Below are 18,463 nucleotides of genomic sequence, written 5' to 3'. Positions count from 1 at the left end.
AATTCTATTAAATTTTGACCAACACCTAAATTATTATTTTTTTTACTAAAAAACTAGAGGGGTATTTTGAGAATTTTGGCAAGATTTAACAGCAAATCCTAACGGAATACCTATTATTGAGACGTTTTGAAAATTTGATACACTAGTTTGAAACGTTTTGAAGTTCAATACCCTTATGTCAAATAGGCCGATAGTTCGGTACCCTTAAGTAAAATTCTCCCTATTACTTAAAATAGTGACTCTTTTGAAGCCAAACTTTTTTTTGACAATATAACCGTTCAAGACAATCTTTTAACTATACCCACTATAAAACCTAACTTTAACAATCTTATAAGTACCTAAAAGAGTCATTCAAATATTTCTAACAATAAAAATAACATATTATCACACAGAGCTACACATCCAAATCCAATACATCCACTCTTCTTGTTTAAAGAAGCATCCCAATTAATCTTTACCTCCCCTGGGGAGGGGGCTGCCAAGATCTAGTTGGAGCTTGTCCTCTTCCTTCAACAAGAGTGATATGTGATTCCGGCAAGTTGCACCTATAAAATTCCTCACATGCTGAAGCTGCCTCTGAAAATACAGTATTGGGATGGATGAACTTGTCTTCAAACACCAAAGAGTTCTGTCTAAGCCAGATCCGACGTGCCACCATAGCCAGTAGATCCAGATTTTTCGAGTTCAACCTGTGTATAAGATGTTCAAACAGTAGGACAAAACTAAATCCCACCGTGTAGCACTTCGGATAAAAAATATATATATATTTAAAAATAAAAAAGAAAACTACTTAATGAAAAATAGCGTAAACTAAAAGATCATCATACATTGTACCATAAACAATGATACACAACTCTCTGTCTCTCTCTCCGACAATCATTTTTTTGAATTCAATGCCACTCCTGATCTTTTATTACTTTTGCAATCATAACTTTAAATTTTAAAAAATATCAATTTAGTGTATTCATCTTTTATTTTCTTTTCAATTTCAAAAACCATCCATTAGAATTTTTCTTTAAATCCTATTAATATTCTCAAAATATCCCTCAATTTTTTTAGGAAAAAATAAATTATATCTTTTATGTTGGTCAGTTAACAAAAATACACATGAATCTTTGAAAATTTAATATTTTTTGTAAGGGTTAAATATTAAAATATTATTTTTTAAGGGTTAAATTTTGTCTTATTACAATTTACATCATACGGTACATGGTAAAATGAGGAGAATTTTATTCCGCACCACGGAGTCAGCCAGGCTTGGGCTTTTAAAACACCTAACCGTAGCCCAAGACCGGTTTTGCACTTGGAGTAGCATGAAATGATGCCTGAAACTTTAATTTGTACACTTTTGCGATGATATATTATACCATACAGATCATGAAGGAAATCTTTAATAAACTGCAAAATTGATTGCAAGCAAAATTGCTCATTTCAATTATGAGCGTTTCCCTTTGACATTGTAATTACATGCACCGCAGCAAGATAGCTTGATTCCTATATAATTTACAACATAAAAAAATCTGAGCCCCCAAACTAAATAACCAAGAAAAAAGAAAACACATAATTTAGAGTGCAAATCTTCAAGGTGATGTATTTAAACAATGTAGATGGTTCTTTTTCACCTGCTTCATTTTCTGCTGCCCCTCTTCTTTTGACTCCTTTTAAACTTCAAGCCCTTACTGGAGAGTGCAATTGAGGCACTCTTCCCTTCAAGCTTTTTTGTCATCTTTACCACACCTGCCATCCCTTTTCTTGCAGCAGCCCGATGCTCAGGTCTACGGCTCATCATTTTGCGATCAAGTGGCCAATATGCATATGGTTCAAGCTTATCCTTCCTTTTCACATCCCCACCTGCCTTCTTGCTAGAGTACTCGCTACTTGTGTAAGCCCAACCGTCAGAGTCTGCTAATTTCCTGCGCTTCTGGTTTCTCCTTGCGTTCACTGACAAGTGACTACCTGCTTCACTCTTTGCATCCAAATCAAGGTCAAAGGGTGTTTCACTCTTTGTTTCTTCTCCATCACGAATAATCAAGCGCCCTTCAGAGTCCAGTTCTGGCTCATCCAAATCTAATTTCCGCTTTCGATGTTTAGATCGAAGAGATAACATTGTTTTTTGCCTATCAAGCAAGTCAAGTGGCTCATCTTCTAATTGGTCGAACAAGTGCTCGGGCAAGTTCTTAGCTGCTCTACTCTTGGAGCTGGAGAAGTAAAGGAAAATTGTATCAGTTGACTTGTGAATCACAAGTTCATAAAAATGCATAAATAATGTTCAATGAAGCAGCTACAAATATTGGTAAAGGAAATTGTCTTGTCACGCAAGGACAATTTGATGGTAACCACAGCGAGAGAGAGAGAGAGAGAGAGAGAGATAGAGAAAACAGGCTATACTGCTCATGAGTGGGTTGGACTGTCTCAACTATCAGATCTCCAGAGAATAATTGATCAACAAAACTCTACTTTGACGGCCTAAAATGACTAAACAAACTAAACTGCAAGTCCGGGACGTGTCGATTACACATATTTCTAGTGTCCAAGATTATAAATGGTTTTTTTCTTATAAGTGATGCATAAATGGTATATCCCGTAATGGCTAATCCAACATACTCCAACCAGTCATGAACATGAAATAAGCAGACCCAAATGTTCAACAAACCAACCGCAATAAGGATGCTTTGGACTTTAGCTGTGAGGAACCCTTGCTCCGTCGACCAGACATTGTCCTGGCATCCATGTACTCGGCATCACTTCCCTTGCTTTCATCATCACCAAAATCAGAAAATAATTTTGTATCATTCCATTTGCTTAGCCTGAAAAGATAAAAATAAATAAGTACAAAAATCACCAATTATAATGACTAAAAAAGATGGATTCATTTCTTTGCGGGCATTTGAATTTGCATATGGACTCTCACAATGAAAATGGGAATTAACTACATTAATAGCAACTATTGTGACGTCCCACATCGCCTGGGAATGAGGATGTGCTTATATGTATAAATGTACCATTTATGACACAACGCGTTTTAAAGCCGTGATGGCAATGAACCTATCAGAACTCCGCAGTTAAGCGAGCCGCTGCGAGAGCAATCCCAGGATGGGTGACCTCCTGGGAAGTCTGGTATGGGGAGCCAAAAGCGGACAGTATTGTGTCATTGGGGGTGGATCGTTACAACTATAGTTCAGAAATGATCAAGGAGGTTAATTGTTAGAACTTGGATACCATGTGAGTACCATGGAGCCAAAACTCCCACTGCTAAATACATATTGTCCACATAACTTCTGGTACAGAACACATGGCATTTGTAAAAACACCAGCATAATATCATTATGCCTCACACATGGAACTAGAAATTGAATGTTTTACACATCAGAGCATTAGATTCATGTATTTATTGATGGCAGATACACAAAAATATGTATGTACACCTGGGTAGATGTACTTTATGTATATACATCATTTATATTATATTGCAAGAGATTAAACCTGGATGTAGTTGCTTTTGACAGTTGAGATCTTGCTTCTGATTTAGCTCTTAGCTTCTTCTCTTTCCGTTCCTTGAGCTGTGTTTGACAAGAATCAAGTTCATCAAAAATGACACCCACTCAAGTTTTGTTTCTAGCATATGATGATTTTTCAACAGACCTTTCGTATATTAGTAAGGAGTTTCACGTGTTCCTCGGGCATCACAGCCTTAACTGCCTCCAGACCGCACTTCTTGACAAGAATTTCCAGGAGATGCTTAACCTAAAAAGGATTTAAAAATGATCAAAGAGAATTCAGGACGATCAATGAATGAAATCATGGCCATTTGCCATAGCAATTGAAAGAGTTACAATAAATTCTTATTAGCCAACCTTGGCTTTAAAGTGGTTTTTGGTGTTATCTTGCCACTTCAGCAAGCCTTCCACCATGCTCATCAAATGCATTTGCAACCCTTCAGGCTGCGATTTTGCCACCAACACCTTTAAAAAACCTAAATTAGCCTGCATTGAAAAACAGTACAGAATACCTTAAGATCAGAGAGAAAGATCAGGAGAGAGAGAGAGAGAGAGAGAGAGAGAGAGAGAGAGAGAGAACAATGACCTAATTAAGTAGTTCAGTGAAAAGGGAGAAACCTTGATAATTTCTTTATTCTTTCTCTGGAGGAGGAGAAATGTGGATGGAAGTAAATTGCATGCAGTTGAAACAAGATCTGAAAACTCGTAGGCCAAGCGAGCTAAGCCTTTGACTGCAGCACTGACCATGTGAGGTGTCTCACCAGCTAGTCCTCCGGCTACCTGTCACATGAAAAAACTTTACTTACCACAACCACCACATGGTCAATTTCTAAAAAATGAAGATTCATCATATAAAATCAATTCAAGATGATAGCAATTTTAGTTGATAGTTTAGTCAACAGCAATCAAAAGAAAGAAGGAACCTTGACAGGATACTTTTTGGCATTCTAAAATGTATCTAAAACTTCCATTAAATAGAATCATCACTTCAATCAATTTAGTAATGACTTTCGAAACATGGTTCAATTAGTACCATGTTAAAAAATTGAAACAAGTTTTCTCTATTTCCGCCTTTCTCTTCATCCCCACATGCATGGCCAATTTGGACAAGAATATCATATGCTCTGTTTCTTGTTTTTTTATTTGCCTGCAAGAAAAATAATTGTAGAAGGCGGATCAGAATATATAAAGCAGCATGTTCAGAAGCCATTGTGTGTGTGGAAGAGAGAGAGAGAGAGTACTTCAAGCCGACACAAGTTAACAGTTTTTTTCCCTCAATAATAAATGTTTTATAGATGCAACTGAACACCATTCAAAGCCAATGAACCATCAACGCCACAATTACCATAACCACCACCAACACACCACTTATTCATTACACATCCTCAACTGCTGCAACTAAAGCATAGAATGCAACCAACATGCAGTCTGTCCATCATTTCATCTATCTAGATATTTTCTACAGAACCAATCAAAAAAGAATCAAAAGACTTTCTTGAACTATATGCCAAGACAAGGATCATTACAAGATAGAAAGAACATGTAAAATAATTTTATAAGCCAAAGAAAGTTTTTAATTAAGCATTAACAAAGAGAATATCTTAGACAGAACCAATCAAAAAAGAATCAAAAGACTTTCTTGAACTTAATGCCAAGTCAAGGATCATTACAAGATAGAAAGAACATGTAAAATAATTTTCTAAGCCAAAGAAAGTTTTTAATTAAGCAGTAACAAAGAGAATATCTTAGACAGACAGAAGAGAAAGGAAACTTTAAACCTAATACTTTAGGTAAATGATAATGACAGTAAACTTAAAAGTGAAGCAAATAAGTTTGACCATGAAAAGAGCACCATGTCCAAGAGATTTAAGGATAAATTTAAACGAATAAGGCTCCCGGAATAACCAGCATAATGTTCAACCCCAAGTCGAGAAAAATATAAAATAAAAATGGATAAGGCTCCCAGAATACCTCTTTAAGTGCAAGCATTATTTCTGTTAGGAAAGAACTAATGATGTCACGTCGCCTCTGCTCTGAATTATCCTGTAAACAAGAGCATAAATTCTAAGGTCAAGATTAAGTTGCACTGATCAAGTTTGAACTCAGACCCAATTGAGTATTGCATTTTAAGGTAAATAATAATAACAATAATAATAATAATAATAAAAATGGCACTACTATCTTCAACTACCTTGGCAACGTGTACTATTAGAAAGTACAGGCAATCAAGTCTGTGACGTTTGGCGGAAAAATGGCATGAAGGTAGCACTTCAATCATAAGCCCAAGCAATTCCTCGAGCTTTGCTGAAAGAAAGCCATCACAGTTCTGCCCCCACACAAAAGAGATCCATAAGTCGGACAAATTTATTTGAAGAGAAGGACATGAAAGTTTTTTGACGTGGCTAAAAGATGCCTCAATTATAATGGCTCTTCTAAATATAGGAGAAATAAGGTGAATAATCCACAACAAAATGCACATTCTGATGTCTGGGATTCGCCTGCTACTACTAAGACTTCAGCCAGGTAAACCAACCAACTTGTATTGGTTAACCATGGTTCCTCCCATTCTACAAACCCATGATATTACGTAAGGTAAAATGGGCATAAATTATCTGCAATATGCAATGACATGATGGTAAAGATAAAAGCTAAACGTGTCCGCAATTACAAACAAAAATACCTTGAGAATAGCTGAAAGAACTTTGTATGCCTTCTTTTGTATCAGACCTTCAACATCCTGCAGTTCAAAAGCTCTTCACTCTCAATTACATCATCCTTTCCGTTATAAGCAGTGCCTTCTATAAATTCCTCCATAGACAGCAAAGGTAAATAACCGAATTATATATACTTATTTACGAACCTGTAATGCAGGCTTTATTGTGACAAATAAAGCATCAATCTCTTCATTCTTTTTAGTGTTCAAACAAGGTAAAAGTGAAACTGCCAAATCCAATATCCATGCCCTGCAGATAAGATGAAGGAATAACTACAATGCCAATATCGCAAACCCCAACACTTATCATTTGATGTAAAAAACAAGAAAAATATTTGAGACTTTATAATTGAAAATGATAAATAAGAGACCAAAAAGCAGTCATGTCAACCAAACATGAAGCAACATATACTTTTTTTTTATAAGTAATTTTTTGTTCTCAATGGAGAGCAATGAGAGATTCGAACTAGTGACCTCCGCTTCATGAGACATGGTCCCTAACTGATTGAGCTACCCGGACAACATGTAGCAACATATAATAGGAAAATGAAAAGAAAAAGGAATACCTCAAAAGTGATGGTGAACTTTCATTTGAGGCATGGTCAATCTGCCTAGAATTAGAATTTCTTGAATCTTCTAGTTTTCTGGCCTCTTGAATAACCTTCAAAGGCTTCTCAATTCTAATTTTGAAGAACTTTGGTACTACTTCTTCCTCTGATATTGAAGCAAGTTCACAGATTGTGGACTGCACAGTGCAAACGACATTATTATAAATTTTACCCAAAACCTAAAAATACAATATTAATGCTAAAAGCTTCGACATTGTAATTAGCTTTTCTAAAGTGAAAAGCACTTCTAAAACAGAGGTTTCATTCAAATGAAGTAGATTGTGTTGCAATCATCTGGTGATCTTCATAGTGAAAACTGTCTCCATTTTCTGGGCCTGTAAGTAAAGCTAATACAGAAACTTCTCAATATAGAAATAATAAACACACTCTCACACACACACACACACATATATATATATATAATGCACAAATAAATTTATTACAAAATTAAAAATAAATCTATATGCCAGCAGCCAAGATGCACGGTAGCTGCATTCTCAATTGATTTAGATGGTTTAAGTACCTGTAAAGAACCACCATCATCTGCTTTAGATTGCACAAGGACACCTAACAAAACGTTTAATAACACACGGGCAGATGACTTAAGCACACTCATATTAACTGCTGCAACCTGTGGGGTGTAACGGGCCACTGCTCGCTGTCTGGCAATTCCTTCTTCAGTATCAGGCATCTCACCTTTCTCTTCCAAAATTTTCTTATTCTGTTGAATAAGAATCTGCAAACTGGAGCATATTACTCCACGAGTATCAGGTTCTTCATGAAGGGCACTACATAAAGCTTTTTCTAGATCCTTGAAACTTTCAGCCATATCGCAAGGATAGTTGCAAAATGAAGGCAATAAAGACCACAAAGAGTACACAAACGCATCTGCAGTTCTTGATGAAATGACCCGTCCTTGTAACTCAAGCTGCCAAAAGCGAGAAGTGATTAAGCAAATGCCATTTAAAATATATATATATATATATATATATATATCAGAAAGAAAAACAGTATCTAATTGCTCTGAAAGGTTTTACCTTACGAGATTTCTGCTTCATCAATCCAATCATACCCAAAACTGAATCTGTGAAGAAGCTTAAATGGGCACCTATCGTATACTGCTTCAGAATTGGAAAGAGCCAAACATTTGCCTCAGATAGGTCTTCAGCCTCTAAATTAAGAGGTAACAGGCCCAAAAAAGTTTCAGGTCCCAATGCACCAAGAGCTGATCCAAGGCATTCATGCAGCTGCATATTGATGAATCAGAATGATAATGCATAGTACAAAGCTGAAAACTGGTAGATAAACCAAGTAAATGGGGCTTCCACATTATCTTCAGCAAAGAGAGGCATAATATCAGCGCAGTTTGCAGCCAACTAACTGTAAATCGCCAGTAACAGTGAGTGCTACACTTAATCATTTTGTTTTTAGTAATGGCCGAGTCAGCTGACACTGTGCATGTCAGTCAACAAATAACATGGATGGATCACAACATTAATGAAACCCATTAACAATTTAAGGACCCTATGATTTGCAATTATCAGTCTGTTATTGCAATCTATCCCTTAAACAACTGCTATTGGACTAAGAAGCTCCATAAGCTCTTCCGAAAGGTTATAAAAAAAACAATAAGTCAGTATCTACCATTCATAAGTAAATTATAAAATAAGTTTTAGTTCCTTGGATCTATGTTTTTGTGGCCCAAGGTTCTGAATTTTTGCCATCTTGGATAAGATGGTTCTGAGCAATGCAGTTAAACAAGAATGAAAGGTGTAGGGATACAGGTTATTTTCACAGTAATTACCAAAACCTATAGAGATAAAGCAATAACATACTGAATAAGAAAAAAATCCAGAGCTTCACAAAGAATGAACTGTTAGTCATTCTAAAAGAATAACAAATTCTAACACTTAGCTGACATAACAATTCCCAAACACTTGCAGAGGGTAACATCAAAATGATGATGTTATACAGCCATTAAACGCTATAATACAATGCAACAATACTTATGACTTGAAAAATACCAATACCTGTTTCCTGAAAGGAAAATCTTCATCAGGCAACTTCTGCATGTCAGCCAAACTGCTAAGGATCCCCCTCAAAAGATAAGAAGAAGAATGCCCTGTATGATAAAAGATGTGATAACATTATAAATTTAGACCCATGAACATAAAAATAAGCATACAACCTAGTAGATGTGATATCAGAAAGATGCACAAACCATCTGATGAAAGAGTGAGGAAGATCATCCCTACATGCAGTATCAGATGGCTTCATCCTCTATACATGCAATATTTCTGACAAACAACTGGGAATCAAATAGAAATCTCAAAGTGTTAGAAAATGGGAATACCTAATTTATCAAAAATTGTTGAAACAACTCGAAATGCCATGTCCCAGACAGCAGCATAGTGATAATCAAGTAAGCTTTCGATAGTTACACATATTTTTTCAATGATAGTAGGCCCAATCCTCCTTGCATCATTGTGTGGATTCATCATAATAATCTGATCAACACCCTCTTTGATCAATTTTTCATCAATGCAAGCATCTATCATACTCTTCAATGCATTCATGGCTGCATATATGGCCTCCTCATGTTCAGATGCCAAAATATCTGCAAATACGAAAGAGAGAAATATACTAGAACATTGTCACTTTTGTTTAGCTGATAGTTAAAACTGATACAAGCACTAACTTGGAGAAAGGTTCTCTAATCCAAGAAAAGTGAACATAATTACATCCCGAAAAGAAAAAAACAAACCTTTGAGTGCATTGAATACAACAGGGAGCTTTGTTACGCATAATTCCCTATTAAGTGAATACATTTTACTCATTCCAACATCAAGCAAGCGAGCAGCGAATGTCATGGCATCCGCAGATGTCTCATTCGTGGAGACAAACAAAGCTATTGAGCTTATCAAATCACGCAATGCCTCAGGAGAAACAGCTAGATCTGGGACAAGAAGAAGAAAATACAAACTATCTGTTATGCGTCTTGTGACTAGGGGTTGGTGCAGTTCCATTAGAGTTTTGAAGTGCTTGAGGACGCTCGTTTTATACTTCATTGACATAAAGGGAAGACACTCTTTCAAAGCATCCAAAACATAAAGGACCTCCTGAGCTCCTTTGGATCCTTCAGTGGCACTCATTTTTGATCCACCTGCAAGCAGAGGAGACCTTTCAAATATCTTTGTAATCTCTTCACTTGCAGATGCCCGCACTGATTCTTCTTGAAATCTTGATAAGGAATCTCGAAGACACAGATGTGATTGCCTTCTTACCTATTGTTCAGAAACAAATTAGCACACAGCTTTGACGGTTAAACCAAACACCAAGCTTGATCGATAAAACTAACACGTAAAAAGCACTGCAAAGATCAATTGCATTCTCACCTAACATATCTGTTGCATAATATATTGTTCCAAACACCTAATTGATTGTAAAGCTTTAATTCCCCTGGAGACTTAGCGAAGATATGAAATAACAAATCCAAAAGATTATACCTTACATTTAGATGGATACGTTGCCAAAAGCAATTACTACAGTTTTGTTGCTATTTCGTAAATACACAAGTACCATACAAGCAATTACATTATCTCATACACCAGGAATTGGTGCTGATTAATCATTACAGCCAACAAAGAAAGGAGGGTACAATTTACATCCTGCCTTATATCCACCTCCTTTTTATGACAGGGAACCACTCCAAGGCGTAATCACCCCTGTCCGGAAAACCTTGAACCCATGCAAAGCACCCCCTTCATAGTAAACTTCCTATATACATCCATTTAAGAGGACTCTGAAGCACATATCTACTCAGTACAGTCAGCATATGATTTACCCGCTAGGTCACTGTCTCATCACCTTAAAAATTCTCGCAAGTGAATAATCTATCAAACATTTTTTTTGATAAGTAATAATTCAATCTCAATAAAAACGCGTAAGGTACCCCCTAATCTATCAAACATATATCAATACAAATAGTACTTTTTTTAACAAATAATTTCAGAGACTGGATCCATCTTTTCAACAAGTATTCATTGGGTCTTCATAAAAATGAGCCAAACCCCATTTAAAAGTCACCGGACTGTACAAAAGATTTGTGCAATTCCACGTTTATTAGGGTGCGTTTGGGATTGCGATTTCGTAGATCATAAATGCGATTTTAAACCAAATCGCAGAAAATAAATCGTTTGGGAACTGCGTTTTTAAAAATTGCGATTTGAAAACGCAGAAAATCTGCTATTTCAAATCGCAGGTAAGATGATATTTTTTTTTAAAACGCAGAATTTTAAAGGCTAATTTGCGATTTTAAATGCTAAACTGCGATTTTGCTAAACACTTAATTGCATTTTTAAAAATTACTTTTTTTAAATCGCACATTTTAAAATCGTGATTTTAAATCGCACTTTTTGAAATCGCAAATCCAAACGGACTCTTTTTTCTTTTTTTTTTTTGTAAGTCAAACGGACTCTTTAAACAACAAAATTTTCTACAAAATTTGCTAGACTAATATGGATATCCACATCAAATATACAGGAAACTCATAAATTATATCTAAAACAATGAGATCAAATTATGATTTTATATATCACCTTAGGACGCGAGTCCGTGAGGAACCGCAACAGAACACCATACAAGTGGGACACCTCAGACCAGTTGGGAGCGTCTCGAATGCTCAACAAATGGGAAACGCATTTCAATCCAAATGTTGCAGCGCCGACCGACAGCGACGGAGACCGCAGAACCCGAAGCAATAGGTTGGACAAGAACTCTGCCTTCTTGTGGAGAATTGATAGGGGTATTCTGGGAAGGACGATATGTAGAATGCTGAGGAGGGATTGGACGACGTGGACATGCTGCTGGGGTTCTGAGGCAAGGCGGTCGAGGGAAGAGCAAGTGGCGCCGAAGTAGGCAACCGGTGTGGAAGGGAGGTTCTGGTCCTTGAGCTCTTGGGACATGGTGCCTATGACCGTGCAGAGGTGATGGTGGTCCTCATTCGTGGAGTTTCCAAAACGAGAGAGGATCGAATTGCAGAGCTCGTCGGAGGTTCCGTCCATGTCTTCCATGGTTGCACTAAACCCTAGCTCTTTGTTAGGAACCTGTAAAAAAATAAAAAAAATAAAATGTCATAATTATTTTTCACTTTCTCTGATTTAAAAAGTTTATGAGAGGTACATGTGGTATGCAATAATTACGTTTTACTCCCTATGTCAATTTTCCGTCCACAATTTTAACGGAATATGTTAGCCCTACACGTCAGCGACACGTGTCGCCATCTTATTGGCAACACGTGTCCATCTTAATAAAAGAAATATAAATTTATTAAAAAATAAATAAATAAACTTATTTAAAAAAAAAAAAAAAAAAAAAAAAAAAAAAAAAGAAAAAAAAGAAGAAGAAGAAGAAAAAAAAAGGGCAGGCTTGGGATGGCTGGGCCACCCCTTGGGAGGTGGCCACGCGCCACCCCCTTTCCCCCATTTTTTTTTTCTTTTTTTTATTTTGTTTTTTTTTTTTTAGAATTTTAATTTTTTTAAAAAAAAATAAGTATTTTTATTTATTTTTTAATAAATTTATATTATTTTATTAAGATTGAACATGTCAGCGCCACGTGTCACCAATAAGATGACAACACGTGGCGCTGACGTGGTATTTGACGGGATCTGTTAAAACTTTTAACAAAATTTGACGCCAGGGATCGATTTATAATTATTGCATACCACAAGGATCTCCCATGCACTTTTTAAACCATAGGGAGTGAAAAATAATTATGGAATACTACAGGGACCAATGGTGCAATTATCCCAAAAAAAAATTCCACTATTACGCTATTATCATAGAGATATGCTATTTAGTGAATCGAGCTGAACTGAGTCGGGTTTGATATTTTTAGGACTGGCTCATTTAAGAAGCCCTTTAATCAAGCCGAGCTCGAGCTCGAGCCAAATTTTAGAATTTTTGTCTGAGCTCAGCTCGTTAAATAAATACCTTGGCTCGAGCGCACTAAATAAACCATACCAAGTTGAGGCAAGACTCAATAGACTCGAGCTCAAGATGTAATTAAGATTTTAAAATAGCCTAATCCAAGCCCCAGCTCAATTAAAAAGCTATTCAAACTTTATTTGAGCAACACGACTCATTTAGGGCTTGTTTAGTATGTTTTTGATATAATCTGTAAATATGAATAAATAAATTATTAAATACAAACTTTATTCTAAAAATGCCAAATAACTTATTTCAGGCATGAGGCATTCACAATATTACAAGCAAAAAAAAAATGATTCTTGAATTACAAGAAGAAAAAAAAAATACACAAAAATAAAAAAAAAGTACAACTGTAAGTGAACTAAGAGATAAAATTTACATAAAATTTGCCAAAAAAAAAAAAGAAAGAAAAGATCTACTTCATCAAAAAAAAAATATATATATATATATATATATATATATATATATATATATATATATATATATATATATATATATATATATATATGCCATAAAATCTGCATATGGCACCGATACATGCCTCCAGAATAAAAGAGAACCCTTTTAACTACTGTAACTATTAGTCCTTACTGAACTGCTATCCCATTGCAATCAACACAAAAGAAGCCAAGGTAGAGGACATATGTATCATATAGATGAACAAGAAACTTGTCATTTATGAAGAGAAGGTGCGTGACTGGATGCAAATAACGCTAGAATCTTAGTATTAAATAATTTATTCATAACAAGGGGATGCAAATTAAGTGTTTGAGAAGCCAATTTGGTGTCCAGAAATCTCATTTGAAGACCAAGCCAACAGAAAAACCTAACCTTGGTCTGAATCAGATCTGGTTGATGAAATAATCTGCTCAAAAGGACGAAGAAGGCAAATTGGGATGTATAGATGCGGTAGTTTTAAACTACCACATGCATGCCGTAAATGGTACTGTTTTTCACTTAAAAAAATTTTGCAAAACTTTTAATAAACTTAAAATTTATAAAAATAATAATAATTAAAAACCAAAAATATAAAAACCTAAAAAAAAAAAAAAAGGATGGCCGGCCACCCCATTATTGGCCAAGGGGGCAGCTGGAGCCACCCCCTTGGCTGATCTGGGGTGGGTGAACCACCCCAGTCGACTTTGGAGGTGGTCCGGCCACCTCCAAATAGACAAAAAAAAAAAAAAAAAAAAAAAAAAAAAAAAAAAGGTTAGGGTTTTGGGGGGTGGCCTGTCCATCCCCAAAGGCCTTGAGCCACCCCCATATCGGCCGTATGGGGTGGTCAAAACCACCCCCAGGCTCTTAGGGGTGGTCTGGCCACCTCCAAAAGGCCTAAATACCAAAAAAAAAAAAAAAAAAAGGTTTGGGTTTTAGGGGGTGGCTGGATCATTCATAATAGCGTCATCAAATTTTACTCACTAAAATAGTTAAAAATTACTTTTCTCTATTCTGGTGAGTTATTTTTTTTAAATTCTCCCAGCAGTCTCACCCTTTTAACTATTCACTATCACTATTCCATTTAAATAATATTTTTTCATATTTATTTATTCTTTATTTATTTAATCTTTTTATACAACAAACTACTATACACCTTCATCTTAAGATTAGATCATTGTTAAGAAATTCACAAAAGTTTTCATTTGCTTCTCAACCAAATTCAAGAAAGAAATAAATAAAAGATAAATAAAAGAACTACAAAGTTTATGTCAGGGACAAAGAAATATTCATGTCCATGAAATAAGGACATTATCGTGTGAGAGAAATGGGAAGATGGAAAAAGAAAATGGGAGAAAAAAAAATGAAAAAAAGTGTGCTGATCATGTGAAAGATAAATGAGAAACAAAATTGGTGAGATAGTTAGTAAGTGAATATTACTCATCAAATTTTGTGAGTATTTTCACTCACCAAAACTTTTTGGTTAAAGTGGTGAGGCTGTTAGAGGTGGTTTTTTAGTGTTTTCATCAAATTGGATCAAGCTATTTTTGTGAGACTACTAGGAATGCTCTAAGTGATTTATGGCAAAAGACGGAAAGGTCCTTCGTGAATAGCCTTGTAAACATTAGGTAAAAGGGTATTGGGGGGGTAGTTTGCTTTTTAATAAAATAATATTAATCGAAGTCCAAATATATCAAATTAAACCACAACTATATGCAATGTGCGGTGCCAATATTGTATTATGTATATATGTATATCTATTATCTATAGATAGTATGATTATGTAATTTAGTATACTAATGTAACTATACTAATGTAATTTATTTATAGACACACATACATAATGTAATTATAATTTGTGCAAATATGAAAATATAGTAATTAATGAATTATATAAATATAAGTTAGTATATAATTAAGTATTGACCAACTAGTTAAAATGTTACTTTATTATGTAACAAAATATTATGTAACCTAAACTCGAAATTCTAATTCCTTAACTATGCTTAGTTAGTTAGTTAGTTACTTAATAGCTAGTTAGTTAATAATAGGACTCTAATTCCTTAAGTATACTTTATGAATCATATAATATGATATGAGATTATCTAGTTAGTTAGTTACTTAATAATACTTTACTTTATTCGACGAATCATATACGCTTAATTAATACATATATAACTATAATTAATAATTTGATATGCACAAACATATTAACATGTTAGCTATTAACAAACTTTCTAACTACTTATATAGTTATAACTTATAACTTATGTTAATTAACTTAATTTGTTAGTACATATTAACTAATGTTTCATTTGTTTCGGCGTAAAAAAATGATTTTTCTGGAAAATGATTTCAGTATTTTACGGTGTTTGGTAAGGACGAAAATAATGGTCAGCGAAAATCATTTTTGATTTGACTGTAAAAGCTTCTTTAATTTTTGGAAAACAATTTACGGTTTTTAAAACCATAAATCATTTTTCAAAATTAAACTCTTGGTCCTTACACGTATGTTTGATATTCGATTGCCGGAATCCAACAATGGTCGGTTGTAGGAATCTAGGCGGCGCCAGAATCCGGCAACATCCGGCCACCGGAATACTGAAGGCGCCGGAATCTAGCAACATCCAACCACCGTCGCCGAATGCTAGTGGACCAAATTCCGGTTGAAATTGGCCGGAATCCGGCCATGGGCAGAAGTCGGCCGGACCTGACCGGATATGGCCAAAATGGCTAGGATCCTACCGGAACTGGACGGATTCGGCCCATGATCCAGCCGGATCTGACCGGATTTGGAGGAGTCTAGCCAAACATGCTCGCCGGAATCCGGCAATGACGACCGGATGTTGCTGGATTCCGGCGGCAATTGCATTTTCGTCTGTGCGTACCAAACGCCGAAAAATATTTTTGAGAAAATCATTTTTTCTGAAAATAATTTCGTTGAATATATATATATATATATATATTATCAAAATAACCTATAGCTAGAAACATATTAACTAACTCGCTACTAATGCTTCGTTTATTTCGACGTAAAATGATTTTCTGGAAAATGATTTCAACATTTTTATGGTGTTTGGTAGGAGCGAAAATAATGGTAAACGAAAATCATTTTCAGTTTGCCCGTGCAAGCTTCTTTAATTTTTGAAAAACGATTTACGGTTTTAAAAACCGTAAATCGTTTTTCGAAATTAAACTTTTCGTCATTGTACGCACGTTTGATATCCGATTGTTAGAATTCGGCAATGGTCGGTAGTTGGAATCGAGGCGGTGCCGGAATCTGGCAACATCCGACCATCGGAATACTGCAGGTGCTGGAATCTGGCAAAATTTGGCCATCATTGTCGGATTTCGGCGTATTAGATTCCAGCCGAAATTGGCTGTAATCCAGCCATGTTCAGAAGCCGGCCGGATCGCCGGAATCCGGCTAGATCTGGCCAAAATGGTCAGGATCCCGCCGGATCCGGCCAAATATGCTCGCTAGAATCCGACAACTGCGACCGGACGCTGCCAGATTCTGGCGACAGTTGCATTTTTGACTTTCGTAATTTTTTCGGAGTAGTGATAGGCAGGGGCCATCCTGCCGGCCCCTGCCCGGCCCTTTCCTACGTGGAAAGGGCCACCTCAGTTTTTAATTTTTTTGTTTTTATTTTTTTAAAAAAAAAAAAAAAAAAAAAAAATTCAAATTTTGAAAACAAAACCTGCTCCTGCTCGTCTTACTCATTTTCGCCCGAGCTCAGACCTTCCCCCCATTTTTTCCCTCCCTCTCTCCATCTACCCAAAATCCCACCGCCGACCGCCGTTCGGAGCCCGCCCAGCACCGTCGAGCCCGCCCAGCACCGTCGAGCCCGCCCAGCACCGTCGTTCACCGTCGTTCTGCCTGCCACCGTTCCGAGCCCGCCCAGCACCGTCGTTCGTCGTTCTGCCCGCCACCGTTCCGAGCCCAGCACCGTCGTCGCCACCGTTCCGAGCCCAGCACCGTCGTCACCGCCGTTCCGAGCCCAGCACCGTGCCCGCCACCGTTCCGAGCCCGCCCAGGTCGTTCTGCCCGCCACCGTTCCGAGCCCGCCCAGCACCGTCGTTCGTCGTTCTGCCCGCCACCGTTCCGAGCCCAGCACCGTCGTTCTGCCCGCCACAAAGAGCCAGAGGTAGTTTCTCATCAAGTTCACAGCACAACTTGCCATTCTCTGGTCTTACCTTCCCTCTTCATGCTTTTGAACGGCTTTGCCTCTTTGGCACTCTGAAACACGCGCACGGGCTTAACCGAAAAATGTTCCCATTAATCACAACCAGAATCTCTCAACCATTTCCTTTGTCCCATGAAACCCAGTAAGCAAAGTCAATGCACCGACTGTTCTGCTCCTTCTCTGAGGATCTAAGTCTCTCGGTGAGCTTTCTTTGAAACCGTTTCTGGGTCTTGATCAGCTTTGCTTTTGTGACTGTTATTCATGCATTTCTCATATTGAGCGGATTAGGTTGTTTTGGAGTTCGAGATCTGGTTTGGGTATTATTGAAAGGTCTGCATATTGGGTTAAATTTTGATGTGACATTGACATGGATTTACTTGAAGATTTTGTTTGTTGGTCAGTTCGATGTGAAAGATAATGTAGATAGCATTGGTAGTTAGGTTAATCCATTGCTTGGTGCATTTCACTCTAAAGTTCCTCTGCAGGACAATATAGTAGTAGAGATCAATAACGACCAAACAAAATTTAAGATAGGCCATTCATTTATATCTCCATTTTAGAGACCAACTGCTGCATATCATCTTATTACATTGTAAAATTTGTGTCTGTCATATGAGAATTTTGACAAAATTGGTATGGGATTGCAGTAAATGATTGAATTCATTCAACTGTCAAGTGATATTGTCATGATTGGTATAGAATTTGTGTATCATTATTTTGATAATCAAATGAACTCCCGCTGGGGGGGGGGGGGAGAAGCAAAATCTTTTGTCCCAAGTCCCAACTATTTGGGATTGGCATTAATGAATGCTACATTTTGTATTTGAGAGCTTAGCAGAAAAGAATGTCACTTACAGGACTTTTGAAGATTGTCTAGTTAAGCATACACAGTGAATGTTCAAAGATCACCCCAAATTATACCTCTAAAATAATCTGGATTTTGAAGCTCTTGGGATACAAGAAATGGATTTATTAATCATTTGGATTTATGATAATGCATTGATATGAATCGTTATTTGTTACAGAAATTTTTAA

General features: G+C 36.5%; 1 protein-coding gene across 3 annotated transcripts; it reads right to left on the bottom strand.

Annotated features, from left to right (window-relative positions):
* Nucleotides 1–573: 573 nt before the first annotated feature.
* LOC133873747 (uncharacterized) lies at nucleotides 574–11,927 on the bottom strand. 3 transcript variants are annotated; one of them, XM_062311499.1, is made up of 19 exons: nucleotides 11,417–11,927; nucleotides 9,583–10,102; nucleotides 9,172–9,435; nucleotides 8,849–8,940; nucleotides 7,856–8,065; nucleotides 7,342–7,746; nucleotides 6,777–6,955; nucleotides 6,358–6,460; nucleotides 6,178–6,234; nucleotides 5,689–5,823; nucleotides 5,469–5,540; nucleotides 4,531–4,644; nucleotides 4,116–4,277; nucleotides 3,855–3,983; nucleotides 3,643–3,744; nucleotides 3,484–3,560; nucleotides 2,658–2,807; nucleotides 1,623–2,198; nucleotides 574–689 (listed from the first exon to the last, which is right to left on the bottom strand). In XM_062311499.1, exons 1-18 carry the CDS (start codon nucleotides 11,888–11,890, stop codon nucleotides 1,628–1,630), a joined length of 3,816 nt encoding a protein of 1,271 aa, XP_062167483.1. In that variant the 5' UTR covers nucleotides 11,891–11,927; the 3' UTR covers nucleotides 574–689; nucleotides 1,623–1,627. The 3 variants fall into 3 exon arrangements, with proteins under 3 accessions (XP_062167483.1, XP_062167482.1, XP_062167481.1); XM_062311498.1 differs by lacking the exon at nucleotides 574–689 and adding an exon at nucleotides 1,390–1,494; XM_062311497.1 differs by lacking the exon at nucleotides 574–689 and having other exon boundaries at nucleotides 1,390–2,198.
* Between the last annotated feature and the right edge of the window lie 6,536 nt (nucleotides 11,928–18,463).

This window comes from Alnus glutinosa, chromosome 7, assembly GCF_958979055.1.
Source record: "Alnus glutinosa chromosome 7, dhAlnGlut1.1, whole genome shotgun sequence".
In the NCBI taxonomy this organism is placed as follows: Eukaryota; Viridiplantae; Streptophyta; class Magnoliopsida; order Fagales; family Betulaceae; genus Alnus; species Alnus glutinosa.
Note: the sequence above shows the minus strand (reverse complement) of the source record. Positions and strands in the feature narration are given on the sequence as shown.